At 36.3% G+C, this 15074-nt stretch overlaps 2 protein-coding genes across 2 annotated transcripts; one reads left to right on the forward strand and one right to left on the reverse strand.

The window, feature by feature from the left end:
- The first annotated feature begins 760 nt into the window (after positions 1-760).
- On the forward strand, positions 761-7495 carry tmem70 (transmembrane protein 70). The gene is made up of 3 exons (XM_008433582.2): positions 761-953; positions 5015-5114; positions 6868-7495. The coding sequence occupies exons 1-3, from the start codon at positions 837-839 to the stop codon at positions 7311-7313; spliced, it is 663 nt and encodes a 220-aa protein (XP_008431804.1). The 5' UTR covers positions 761-836; the 3' UTR covers positions 7314-7495.
- A 94-nt stretch (positions 7496-7589) lies between these two features.
- Positions 7590-13521, reverse strand: cyp7a1 (cytochrome P450, family 7, subfamily A, polypeptide 1). The gene is made up of 8 exons (XM_008433581.2): positions 13098-13521; positions 12097-12337; positions 11798-12007; positions 11435-11629; positions 11126-11325; positions 9465-9598; positions 9131-9309; positions 7590-8870 (listed from the first exon to the last, which is right to left on the reverse strand). Exons 1-8 carry the CDS (start codon positions 13175-13177, stop codon positions 8568-8570), a joined length of 1542 nt encoding a protein of 513 aa, XP_008431803.1. The 5' UTR covers positions 13178-13521; the 3' UTR covers positions 7590-8567.
- Between the last annotated feature and the right edge of the window lie 1553 nt (positions 13522-15074).

Below are 15074 nucleotides of genomic sequence, written 5' to 3' on the forward strand. Positions count from 1 at the left end.
TATATATCCCTCAGTGGAGTGAGTGTTTATATATACATAAACATGTATCCAATATATATTATTCAGTATTAATCATTGTTTATTTTTGCCATTATTAATCATTATTTAATTGTGTTTGTATAGTTATATAAATATGTATTGATATTACTAAATAATTAAATAAATTATGAACGGCTGTGTGCTTTTCAATATGCTCATCATACATCAATATCAGAATATTCCATTCCTATTCTATTGTTATAGCCACTAAGTATATTTAAATATGCTGAACTTAAAAACATACTTAAATAATACAATTGTTTATAAATGTAGCTTTGATTGATGATTGAATATGGTTTCCAGTAACAAAAAAGCGTGTTATGATCGATTAAATGCGCTGATACGTCATTGTGCTGCTAAACACATAACGCTGAGTTCAGTGGTGGACCGTTCCAAGATGGCCGCCCTAAATCTCATCAGCGACAATAGGCGAGAGCGGCCATGAGGCGTCTATCCTTATATTATGTCTATGCTCTAAACCCCTGGCTGATATTACTACTATTATGTGGTATACTGTACTTTGTAGTACTTTGTTCTCTGAACAAAAAATTAATTGTACTCTTTGAACACAATGACAGTTATTATTTATTAAGATAATTCTAACATCGTCTAGGAAAACAGGTCCTCTCATAACAAGTAGTATTTAATATGAATAATTATGTTAGTTTATTGATTTACAATTTTAGATTATCCGGAAGTGTTTATTCAGCGCATGCGCAAATGAGCGACTAGAGTGGCTTGAGCTTCCGGAACAGATCGTGCAGTGACAAGCGTTGACTTGAAAGTTTTCTGCAACTATGGTGGTTCGGTTGGTTCAGTCTCTTTCCTGTCCCGCTGTGCAGTTTTTTTCCTTCTCATTGAGGCAGAACGTGTCGCTTAGGACTGTTAGGAGTTCTGCTCCCATCCTCAGCCAGGTAACTAACTCACCACCACCCAGGCTACTGCTAACTAGCTCTTTTTAGACGGCTTGGCACTTTAAAGGCACACACTTCGAGCACATTTTCATGTTGGCTCATGCTTGTGAGAACCATGTAAATGTCCAGAACAATTTTTAGCAAATTTGAAAACCAGAAATATATGTCGTTTCACTTAAAAAAAGGATTTAAAAATCATATATATGATTAGCAATACCCTTGGATAGGCAGGTGCTCATGTTAAAAAGGGGCACATGGAACAAAATCTTAAAACACCGTATAATAACATAACCATAACAGGTATAATCAAGAATCTAAAATAGAATCAATGTTTTTCCTAATGGGTACAATGTTTCTGTAGAGGGTTTGCTGCTGCTGTGTTGATCTGAGACCAGTTATCAGGCCTGGCTTACTTCTTATTGGGAGCACAGCATGCGGGCTGTCATTTAATATAAATATAATGATTGTCTATGCAACCTTTCAAATAAAATAACTATGTTGGGACAAAATAAACAATAATGTGAAACAGTGATGTATAGAATATGCTGAGTAATTATGCTCAGAATTGCATAAGCATTAGCTCCTACATTCCAGCAATCTAATAATCAAATGTTTCCAATCTCTGAAGTCTATTTCTTTAAATTCAAAAGCAATCTACTCAAGTAAGAGTAGCAATAGTACATAATATCAATCAGGTAAAACGTACAGTGCAGCAAAACTCCTCCTATCAGTACTTTTTTCCGCCAAAAAAGCTACTTAGGTAAAATTTTTTTAAACAAATAACCCTAAGGAGCAGACATAGCCAAAGATTACTGCAGCTCCGACGTGCTAATGCTACAGCAAGTCCTTTCTGCTTAATGCTGTCAAACCCTGTAGTACACACACAGTCTCTAGAGCTGTGCGTTTTAAATGTTTCATTTAGTTTTATTTAGCAGGATGGAGGATGAAAAATAGCTCTTGGACTCTAAGGCTGCATTCACACTGCAGGCTGAAGTGACCCAATCTGGGATTATTTTGACGTAATGCGACCTGTATGTGATCTTTCCATGACGGTCAGAACAGCTCACTTCGGATTCTTTTCGAATGCGACCTGGGCCACTTGCATATCCGATTGTATCCAAATTGACTCTAGAAACAATCAGGATTCCTGCAAATAGACACATTTCCAGTAACATTCGGCTCGTTCTTGATATTCTGGTCTATTCAGAATTAATTACTGATAATAGCTTTGTACTTCTTTTAGACTTTTTTAAAGCATTTGATTCCATGAATCACAACTTTATCTTTAGCTGTCTTCATAAATTTGGATTTGGTCCTTTTTTCTGCAATACAATTAAGACATTATATAGTAATGCTAATTGCTTTGTCAAATAAAAAAAATGGCCTAGATTTAACCTATACCGAGGAATTAGGCGGGCTGCCCAATTTCCATTAATATCTTTCTTTTAGCTACTTTGATTCTTTCTGATTACATTTCTATAAATCAACTTAAAAGTATTTCTGTATTTGGTAAAGAAATACAAATTAGTCAGTTGGCTGATGATGCGACTCTGTTTTTAAGAGAGAGCAGTCAAGTTTCTCCTGCTTTAAATTGAATCCAAACTTTCTCTGATGTTTCAAGGCTTCACTTGAATATGAACAAACTTCTACCGGTTAGATTGTGATTTAGAGTCTGTAATATTCCTGTTAAAGAAAGTGTTACTTATTTAGCCATAATTGTCTCTAAGAATGATTTAGAAAGGTGTTCATCAAATTTTACTCGCTTAGTTGATAAAACCAGAAAACAGCTTAATTTATGGCTTCACAGAGATCTAAGCCTTAGAGGACGGGTATTAAAATAGAATATCACGGCTCACTTATTCTGCGCTCTTCTTGCATTCAGACAACCAAACTATAAAATCTATTGACAAAATGTTATTCAGTTTCTTATGGAAAAATCGTATACATTACATAAGAAAATCAGTGGTAATGAATTCTTATGAAAAAGGAGGGTTGAATTTTTTTTCTATATTTCACAACTCTAAATAATACATTCAAAATAAATTGGTTAAAGTCATATCTAAAAAAATTCATCCTCCATTTGGAATACTTTCCCAAATGACATTTTCTCCTGTTTCGGGGTCTGAATTTCCTCCTCCGCTGTAATTATAAAGTAGAGAAAATAACAGTAAAACTTTCTGCATTTCACAAACAAGCACTTCTTTCATGGGCACTTTTATGTAAACATCATTTTTCTCCCCATAAATTCTTCATTGGAATAACCAATATATCCTTCACAAAAATAAATCTTTATTTTACCCTAAGTGGTTCGACAATAAAATCCTTCTGGTGGTTCAGCTGTTTAACAAAAATGGGTGTTTATTGAGTTACATTGAGTTCAAACTCACTGCAACTTCTAAAGAGTATGATATTGTGTTTGATGCTGTAACTAATGAAATATGTGAACTCTTTAGAAATAATGTTGTTGATGAATATAAAGCCTTGTTGAATGTAACATCGTTGGTGAAGCGAGTTTTTCTTCTACTTGTAAGAATAACAGAAGTATTCAAGCCGTGTTTCAACCAGATATTATTTCTGTACTTTGATCCGTTTTCTATTGGAAGAATTCATCATCAGAAACGTTTCATAAACAACAAAATGAAAGATGCCTCTTTTAAACTGTTACATCAGATTTATCCTACTAATCAGTACATGGTGAAATATATTAGACCCCAACTGTAAGTTCTGCAAAGAGCATCCAGAAACAATTAGTCATTTATTCTGGAATTATCGTATCACAAGAAAATCTTGGAAAGAGTGCAATAACTTTATAAATTGTTATATTGATGCTAAATGTTCCCTGAGGTATGAGAATATTATTTTTGGTTTTATGGTAAGAATACTAATGCAGACAAAAGACTGCCAATTAATTCAATTATTATATTTGGCAAATTTCATATTCACAAAGGTAACTTTTCATCATCTTCACCTTTTTTTAAATTTTTTTAACTCTATTTATCCACTATTTCCAAGAGTATGAACCAAAAAGCTGCAAAAACATGAATGTTGTAGATCTCTTAATATTTTAAATTTGTCATGTAATATCTGCTCTCTATTCTTTTTGTTTTTCATACCAATGAATTACTGTTGAAAGCTACAGCCTGACATACTTTGCAATATTTTCTGTTCCGTTTCTTTGTTTTTCTTTGTATTTGTAAACAAAGATGTTCATAAAAAAAAGACAACTTGAAATATGTATGCCAGTGGGCCCCTAAGTGGTCCCCTAAGTGGGCCCCTAAGTGGGCCCCTGGGGCCCCTGGGGGCCCGGCATCCTGCATGTTTTAGTTCCCTCCCTGGTGAAACGCACCTGGATCCTCTGACGGCTCATTAGAGGCCAAAGAAGAATTTTGACTTGTTGAGGAGATTATTTCCACTAGGATGGTGCAAATGTATGGCAGTGTGAACGGCCCCGACAATAAATCTGAATTGGGTCACTTCAGGCTGCAGACCTCTGTTGTAGAGGGGAGATACCACAGCAGATCACGTGGAACGAATGAATTCATACAAAATGACCCCTGACAAAGTACTGGGAGTAGGTTTTATACAGAATTGTTCTCTAAATGCCAATTTCCTCCAAGGATAATGTTTGTATGTTAAATTCTTTTTACCATTGGTTTTATGTAATAGTATTCTCATTAACTGTACATTTTAATGTACAGTAGCTGTGAACCAAAATAACAGAAAATAAATAGAAAGAAACAGCTCAGTGTGTAAAGACTTTATGTAGTAGGAGTTTGTTTTTTGAACTTGATAAATATATCATCACATCATCTGTACCTGTGGTGAATTCAGTGGGTGATTTAGCCATCAAGTATCAAACGTTAGTTGAAGACAGTTAAAATGTTGAGTTACATTGTTCACAAAGGCTCTACAAGACTTTAGAGCTATCAACAGAATTTGAGGGTTCTTTTAAACCGACATATCTCATTATGTTTATTTTCCTCTGTCTGACATTCTTTGCATATTTTCAAAAATAATGGACCCTATCGATGTAACTCTTGTTTGTCTGTCTATTCATGCAGGTTCTCTCCACCTGTCAGGGCAGCCAGCGTCTCTCCACAACAAGCTACACTGAGGATGGAGGCCTGGTTTACACGGGCAGCCTGGGGACTGCTATTAGGGGTCAGTCACCTCAAAATGTTTTGTTCATTTTATCAGAAAGTGTGGATGTATGATGATTATAAATTTGGGACCACTCATAGTTCAAATCAAATTTGACACAGACATATTAAGGAGAGGATAACAGTTTGATTTCAGTGCAGAAGCATATTGTCAGAGAAATCAATATTGTAAAGAAACTAGAAAAACTGCATTTTCCCCGGAAATGCAATGTGTATGCTGAATGTTTTTGGAGAAAATGCAAAAATATCACCCAAACAGTATTAGAAATTGGTGCAGAACACTGCTTACAAAGCTAAATTCAAAGGTACCAACAGTGATCGCATTTAGGCTAGCACTAGCATGTTGACGCCCCATGCACAGTGAAAAAATGCCACCAGCATGGCGACTACAAAAACCTGCTACATGCAGTATGAAAAAAGACATTGTAAAAGCTCAAATTAGTTAAACTGATATTAGCTTAAAGGGTATCATAATTATGTTGGTTTTTGCTAGCATGATAGCTGACGATGCTAATTTTAAAAACCATAGCACATTAGCAACCAATAATCTGCTGGATGTAAAATGCTTAAACAACCTGTATGTAAAGTTGTATGAAACAGTCCTTTAAAACTAATCACTTTTCTTCAGTAGTTGTCAGCACAAAACTGTCCAAACTCAAAATGGCCACCGTCTTGTTTCCTCCCTGAGCTCTGAAACTGGATGATTCATTGTAATTAGTTAGGCAGGCGCTGAAACACAAATGATATTTTATATTGTAATTCTCAATTCTGCCACAGGAGGAAACTGTTCCTGTTCCATTGATTTCAATGGGGCTGAAAAATTCATAAAAAACTGAATATTATAAAAAGTATAAGGATATAGTTGGCAATAGCAGAACAAGTTGAATAATAGAAGAGTTGAATGGTAAAAATAGCACAGAAGAAGAAGCGTGGTAAAAAGTGTGGAAACTCTGTACACAAACAGGGATTGAGCCTGTTAGTGTGAAGCCTACAGCATAGAAGATCGTCCTGCAAAAGCAAAGTCCTTTTTCTGAAGTGGTCTGTTGTAGAGAAAGATAATTACCAAGCATTGTTCAATGAAATCACTCAATATTTTGTAGCTTTATTTGTATTTTGAATACAGAGAGCTTATATGACAGTCAATAATGAAGCAGTTGTGAATGAAGACTCTGCCAGGAGTCAACATGTAGGTTTTATAGCAGCAATAAGGATCCAAAACCAGGAACGGATCATCTGGTTCCCATGCAGCTGTAGAAAAACAACATCCAACCTTGTATGTGTGACAGGTTTGCTTTTTGAGCATGTAATATAACATGATCAGCAAATGTTACTTTATAGTAAATTACCCACCACAGGTCTGATCATGTTCTTATCATAGTGCCTGAAAATGGCAAATTCTGAAAAGGAAGAAAAAAATCTAAATAATGGTTGGAGGCCCTGGAGCTCTGGGTTGCAGAGCCCCTGCTTTGTGTATAAGTTTTTCAAATTATGGTAAGTTCCTCTGAATTTTTTTTCCATTTGGAAATTCAGGTACAAAATCTGTAGATCCGCAACTCAGAAAGTTCAAGCCTTCTTTCATTCACTATGCTGGTTCTTGTTTTCCTATATTTTTGTTTTCTGCATGTCCTAAGTTTTGTTCTTTTAGCCACTTATTTTGGTGTGAAGGTTGTTTGGGAAAAAAATGCTGTCTAAATTAGAATTAATATACAAGGTGTTTCTTGTTTCTTTTTGACCTGTGAATCTTGTTTGTACAGGGGTGAAGATATTTTCTTATAGTACCAGCAGCGCCAGCCTCATCCTCATGCCTCAAATCCTTTTGAAGACTGGATTGGGAATGGGTAACATTGCCCTTGAGGTTATTTCCTGTGGCATCATCGGCTTCTTCACCTTCCTCACTCCCATCATCCTCCATTTCATCACAAAGGGCTACGTTATTCGTCTGTACCACAATCCAGATAGAGATGCCTACACTGCCATCACCTATAGTGTCTTCCTGACTGAGAAACGTTGTGTGTTCCATCAGAGTCAAGTCCGGATCCCAGCTGTCAGCAAGATGTTCGCCAACTTCTATGCTGGCCAAATGGGGCTTTTTGTGAATCCAGACCTCTTCCCCATTCCTCATGACTATAACCATCTCATGGGCTACGATAAGCCCTTTAGCTTTACCAAAGAGGACATGGACAAACCGGAGAAAAGCTGAAAGCCTGAAGGCAGGCTTAATGTTAAATTAACAGAATAGGCTAAGTAATTTTTTCTTATTTGTAGAGGTATACATAATTCATGTATTGTTTTTCACAAGCAACTTTACCTCTTGGTGATTTTTGTATGCTTGGTAGTTTAATGCACTGGTTTTAATAAAACTATAAAGTATCAGGACAGCCATATATCTGTGTGTTTGGATCTCTGACTGACATCTGAAGGTTTGACACATCAGGAATGTCAGTTAACTTCTACTTTCACTTTATAGAATAGGTGCATCACAATAAATTACTTTAAAAATCTTATTTAAATTTAATCATATTTAGACTTATGACCAATGATAAAAGTTACTTTGAAAAAGTAACTTAAATTACTACTTGATTTGGAAAATAACATTAGATTACAAGTTACTTTATTAGTTACTTTCAGCATCTGCTGACAACCCTAAATGCAAAAATGACATGGAGCTTTACCAATACTTACTGAAGGACACTTGGTTTAATGGTTACAACGGTCCAAAAAAGAAAAAGTAATTTTTCTTTTTGTGATTTGTGGCACTTATCTCAATATTAATGATTAGAGTAATGGTGCAAATTTACGAACTTGTTCATTTGTGGCTGTTTTCACTTTTATTGTGCTGTCCATATTAGTCTTGATGTTTGCCGTTTTCACAGCAAATATATAACTTTGACTTTAACAAAGACACAACAGGACGAACCATCAGGGAAATGATGGACAGTCTGACTAAAACTACCTGTCAGTCAAATTCTGGGGCTGATTATATGTTTATTTCTGAGCCCAAATAAGAAACCACAACCCATGACCGTTGTTTGGAGTTTGCAGGTCTGGCATTTGCTCATGCAGTGACATAAATCACAGGAAAATCAATAAATGTAATCAAATTTTAATTAATACTTATGTGTGATTTTGCTAATGTGCCTTTATTATTTCTTTTGATTTTTCTTAACCTGCACATTTAAAGTTCATGATGTGTTGAGTTTGCAAGTACTGTTTATAACTATTTAGTGTACATGGCTCTGAGAAGTATTGAATATGACAGAATGCCAGTAAAGATCTGGAAATATGTGATCATTTCTAATGATTCCATGCAGCTTATCTTCTACAACCTGATTTTATAAAAGAAACAGGACATTGAAAAATAATTTAGTCTATTTACACAGATATCCTATTGTACTGTAAAATTTACATTATCTACAGTAAGTAATTCAGTCAATCAGCCCGGTAAGCACTGGGTTTAGTGGTTCTCCTTCCTCTTATATCTAAAGTCCACATCATATGTAGGTTGGAGAATTCCCAGACCGGCACGGGACTGGTCTAAAGGAGGAACTCTGATTGCAGGGTCTAATAATTCCAGGTCAAAGTAGGACAGCATCAGAGTTAGAAACTGCTTGATCTCATACACAGCAAAAAATCTTCCAGGGCATTTTGTGACCCCCGAGCCAAAGGGCATGTAGAAGTAACGCAGCCGCCGCCCGTTGCGGTAAAATATGGTTTTCTCCTGACCTTTCTCATCCAGGAAACGGTCAAACTTGTACTCCTGCAAGAAGGAAGAGAATGAGAAATGAAGAGCAATAGAAAGCAAAGTTTCACTTTGTAGATTCAATTCAGTTTCATTGTATAGTGCCAATTAATAACACATCATCTCGAAGCACTTTAGAAAAACAGTCAATTCAATTAAAGTCAGACATTCATTCCAATTCATCATATTTATAAAACAAAGAGATCGTTTATTATTCAAATTGATTTTAAAAAGTGTTCTAAGGAAGTCCAGCAGATTAGGACAATGTGGCATCTTACATAAGGATCTTCATAGATTTCTGGATCATAATGCACCATGGGTGGATACAGGGCTATGACATCATCTTTCCTAATGCGGTAAGCTTCTTGGTTGTCAAGGTGAAGCAGGAAGTCCTCTTTGGCAACCCGAATATTCAAAGAGGCACTGGAAAGCCGCATGGCTTCTTTCATGATGCTGTCTATAATCAATGGATTAAAAAAAAAATACATCTGTATTTACAATACACATTTTCTTAACTGATTGAAAAAGTAAAATATTCCAAGCTTTAATTTCCTGTGTTACAAATGTATGTTTTATTTTGTAGAAATAAAACATACATTTTAGTAATCTTACCCAAAACAGGCATGTTGTCTAACTGGTCTCTGCTCAGGTTGAGCATGTTTGGCTCACCAGGGTCCATCGTCAAACCCGAATCCTTCAGAACTTTCCGGACTTCTTTTTGAGCTGCTTTCATAGCATCTGGACTCCTGGGCACAAGTATGAAGTCATTTCAGTTGCATTTCTTTATCTTTTGTTGCCTGTATTTTATAACATTTTTTGATTTTCCAACAAACATGAAATAAAGCCTTCAATATATTGTTATCAAGAGTTTAGTTTAGAAAAAAGGTTTTAACTATTTAAAACCTATTTTAAAATAGGTTTCTATGGAACATTTTCTATAGCACATTTCAAAAGCCCTTAGCATAACTACATTGCTATTTATTAAAACAGAAATACATTAAAAAAACATACAACATAAAAAATGTAGCCAGTACAGTAAACATTTTCAATTGTAATACCATAATAACTTTCCATTCGTATAACTTAATATTATATTACTGGATCGTTATTGTGTTACTGTTGTAGCATAATATAATAATTTGAAAATGAAATGTGTCATGTGACCAATGATCACTTGTGTCAACTGGATTTGTGGCCCATTCCTTTAGGTGAAGTAACTGTACCGCACTCTAAATAATTAAATAAAGACTACCAAAATTATACATCCACATACATAAGCATTTTTCCAGCATATTAGAGATTTTGTACAAGACACTGTTCTCAAATGTGTTTTAAGCATTTTTAAGAGAATGTGCTGCACAGTACCGCTGGTGTCCTATGAGGATTATGCCAGGTTTCAGTGACCAAACAGCATATAAACAGAAGTAACATGATTAAATAAGTCTTATTTCCAAGAAACAAAGTTATTTTGTACTATTACATTATTGGCTGGACATGATGCATTTTCAAAGGGTTTTTATGACATTTGCATAACAAACAATTTATTGCATTATTTGCAAAATATCATTTAATTATTGGCTCAAACACCTCATTACATTAAGGTCTATACATACTTCATTCAACGTGCGAAAATTGTCTGTCACTGACGAGGACACGTGACAAAAATTGCGTCATTTTGTTTGCAGAGAGGTGTCCACCTGCTGAACTCAGCATGTTCATGCCACCCCCAAAAAGATGCCACCCTGAGTGACTGCCCAGGTCACCCATATCAGAAACCACCACTAATTATTGGGAGGTTTTATGTTGTTGGGCAATATTAAGTTATTGGTCAAGGAAACAATTAACATTTTAACATTTAATGGCCTACTGAGAAGGGAGGCTTTATTAATTGTTATAAATATGGAAGTTAGTATACAGCAATGACAGTCTGTTAAAAGTTTCTAACAATTTTCCACACAATCTTCCAGCACAGCTCACCAGAAGCTGGTGCTCAGGACAGTAGGCGTATTGTTTTAACTTCCAAATCAAATATCTGTAATACAGCAACACATAGTGACCACTGTGCTAATAAGGAAATGTTGCCCTAAAGCAGAGATTCTCAATTTCTGATTCAAATGATTGCATGACCTCATCTCCATGCCATAAGTGCTACAGAAGCCTGTTAATGACCCACTTATTCAAGTAGGTGTGTGACAGAAGGGAAACACCTAAAACATGCAGGCATTGGTCCCTGAGGACCGGAACTGAGAAACACAAGAGAACAATTTTCTTACCTAATCATATAAAATAGACTCCAGAATGTAGCAGGCAGTGTGTTAGCCTGTGAAGCCCAAAGCAAGGCAACATGGGTTCTAGCTTTGCTCACATCATTAAATGTAGACAAGGAGTCATTTAGTATCATCCTCATGGAGATCAAGTCAGACATGTTGTGCCTCTTGGACAGGTTTTCTGCATGCATCGTCTTTGCTAGGTTCTGCAAATTAAATTAAATAACATATAAAAGTTACATTCAAATGAATTAGACAGGTGTTATGACTTAATACTTTTGCATCCCGACATCATCTTGAATACTATGCACTGACCTCTCTGGCACTGTAGGCACTCTTGAAAACATGGATGGGCAGACCAGCTACAAGAGCAGGAAATATCTTGTCAAACTCCTTGAAGTTCTCCAAAGTGTTGAGGACCAACGCTTTCTGTGCAGCCTGTCTGATGTGACATTTGTCTTCTCCAAGCTCCTTACCAAACAGAGTCAGGTAGCCAGCTTCAAACATTACCTAGTTAACGCCAAAACAGAAAGGACTGCATCAGGACTGCCTAAAATACATTCCCTTTTAGCAGTAACCATATTCCTTAAACACAATCTGCCCGACATGTGAAAACACTTTCTTTAACGATGGAATCCACTGATTCAAGTCTTGTCATCCTATAGTGCTGTTACTCACCTTGTAGCAGAAGGCAAAGATCCCGTCCACCTGCCACTGATCTTCACTTGGACTAAGTCTGTCTGACTTAAGCATGACATCTTGCAAGTGGCCCATCATAGTTTCTATCAGGGAGGGCAGAGCTTCCCCCTGCAGCGTCTTCAGAAAGGTTTGGTGAAGGTTTTCTGTGGTGTAGCCATGACGAGGGTCAAAGCTGTCATGACCAAATGCCTAGAGATGGGAGGTTATGGAATATTATTAAAGTTCTTGTAGCTTAAGATATTTTCTTCTCAATATGTTAGATTAACACCAGTGTCTACCTTAACAGATGTAGCAAAATGAAATTTTGTCCAATCAAGGTGTCTTCCTTGTCTGATGACTGAGTGGTAGGAGAAGGGGTCACACAGGAAGTGGATGTATTGGCCTGCTATCTTGCAGGTGAAAATATGACCATACATCTTCTGCCGGCTGCGGAGGAACTGAAGAGGGTTTGCCCCAAATTGCAAAGCACAGCCCAGGTAGGGAATAAAACCATTTTCAATGACAGGCTCACCAGCTTGCCTGCAGAAATCACCAAAATAGCAACAACATTTTTAAAATTCCCCACTTTAACGTGGTCGACTATTTTGTTCTTTAATTACTTTGATATTCACTCACTGCAAAATCTACAACGTTGTAAATATGGTAAATTTGTGGTAAATAAAACAGTCATAGTTGTGAAATCCCACATATTTTCAGATATAGTAAGAGATATTGTATGTATTGTATACATACTTAAGGTATAATTCCACCTTAATTGCAAGAAGAAAAAAATACACTAAAAGCTGTTTGATTCATGTTTTTCTGCCGAGGCAGATGATTTTTAAACTTACTGAACCCTGATCTATCTAACTATTTTTTTTAAACAAACATCCTCCTAACAACTGAGAGCAAAACAGCACAAAACATTGTTTCTTGCTCAATAGCAGCCACAGTGACTCATCACTTCATAGCAATGATCACTGTGACGCATTTTATACCGAAGTCATTTCTAGCCCAGCCAGCCATTTGCATATTCAGATTACTATAGCAAAAAGCTGCATTTATTCTCTGAACGTAAACGGTCATTCACTACAACCAAGTGCAAGTAGCACAGTAACAGTTTTTGCTTTTTCTCAGATGCTGTTTCTCAATGGCTCCAGGCTAAAGAAAAGTTTTCTTACAATTATTGTTACTCTCAACACCTTTTTAAATGACAGCAAAAGGTTAAATCCCGAAATTTCATGAAAAGGACAAAATAAAACAAAATCCAAGTATTTACATTTCATCAGTCCAGTCTTACCTGCGTCTTATGCCCAGAGCAAGCCACAAAAGGCAACAAAATCCAACTACTACTCCCCAGATCAAAGCAATGCTTATCATTGTAATGTTACAATGGTGACGACGATATCGACAATTAAGATAAGAACAAGATCCGAATCTGAAAGTGACTTATTTGTTAGTACTGCCCCATACAGATCAATCGAATTATGTTTATTAAAGTTGAAAGTCCCATAAGAATTATCATAGAAGTTCTCTGTTCTAATGCAGAAATACTTAGGATCAATTGTTGCTGCCATTCACTGGAAAAGTAAGTGCATGTGTCTGTTGTGATGTAACAGGCAGCAAGTGACAGCTTTTATATTCCTCCTCCTTATGGGAGGGACCACTGGAAAGGTGAGCTTATAGTTGTATGTTTCTCGACATAAAGTAATATGTATGATTTGCTTCAGGCATATTTCAAAAGTACGTTAAGTAAAAATAAGTTATTTCTTGTCTGCAATAGGGTTTTTCAAAGAAGATTCTTTGATAATTTAATCTTTTAATGGCTTTTGTATTATTTTTTAAAAACTTTCAGGCTTGATAATAAAAGAAAAAGTTTTAATTTTTTAAAATATCATGGGATATTGTGATACCCAGGCTGTTAATCTCTCTAGGAACTGGAATTCCATGCATAGCGTGTGCAAGAGTGATGGCCTTGACCAGAGTCCATGGACAGAGTTACTGAGAGACTGTTTCCTGATACGGCATCAGGTTAGTAAATACATTCAAGGTCTCACGTTTGTTTCGGTTGCATTTGAACCGTTAGAACTTGTTTGGGTGGAAAATGAAACTGGTTCATCAAGAAAGACCACATCTAAAAACAACAAACACCATAAAAATAATAAAGAAAATTCTGTAGTTTGAGAGAGTTATATGGTCACCCTTATGACAAAATGTAATCGATAGAGTGATTTATGACCCTAATCATTAATTGTCCCCCCACACCTGTTAATCTAAAAATACATAAGTGCATACATAAGCATTCCATTCACACCTGTTAACTAAAAATAAGCATTTCCATCTTTGATCAACTTTTTCCCACCGCCTCTATGAATTAGCCAATAGAAACAGAGACAGGTATCAGCAATAAAACATTTCTCTCTGGTAGGTACAATTTAAACCCAGCACAGGACATCTGTTTGTGAATGATTTAAAGTACAACACATTCGCAAAGGGAGGCTCGATGGCCCTGGTGCTCAGTGTGGGAACTCTTAGGGAATTAAAGTACAACACATTTTAAGTAGCGTTTGTGATGTCCTTCATTCAATCAACAACAAAACAACCCTGGATCTATAAGAACTAAACTTTAAATGTTCCTCATTTGTACATGTACTTCTTAAGAATATGTGACTGGCAGTAAACAGGCCTATGTGAGACAAACTGTCTTCCTACTGCACAGCGTGGAGGGGAGGGGAGCGACCCCTGACCCCTGACCCCTGACCCCTGCCCGGCTCATCTCAGCTACCGTCCCTGTCAACGCTTACGCATGGACAGATACCTCTGAAGGAAAACAACAGCTTAACTGTTTTACTGCATTATTTATGGTAGCACGACTTGTCAGTGCTGACTATGAGTTTGTAATTTCCTTCATCCGTTCTGAAAACAGTCGCTTAAATTTTAAACTCAGATTTTTTTCTGTAACACTTGCTGTAACAAATGTTCCTCATTTGTACATTTATTTCTTAAGAATATGTGACAGAGACTAACAGGCCTAGGTGAAGCACCGCCTCACTGGGAGGGAATCAAAAGGCTAACATGCCAATCAGGTGCAAGTTGGGTGGTTAAAGTAAGAGAAACCAGATGCTGCATTCATAGCATGAAGACCAGCAAGCAAAGCTTTAACAGAGTGGATGTAGTAGAATATCAGAGTACAGGAGATACAGGATAGAAGATTTGACTGAATCAAGACTGGGAAGCTAACAGGCAAATTGCTAGCCAAGTATGTGGAGCAGRAAAA

This window comes from Poecilia reticulata, linkage group LG17, assembly GCF_000633615.1.
Source record: "Poecilia reticulata strain Guanapo linkage group LG17, Guppy_female_1.0+MT, whole genome shotgun sequence".
Classification (NCBI taxonomy): Eukaryota; Metazoa; Chordata; class Actinopteri; order Cyprinodontiformes; family Poeciliidae; genus Poecilia; species Poecilia reticulata.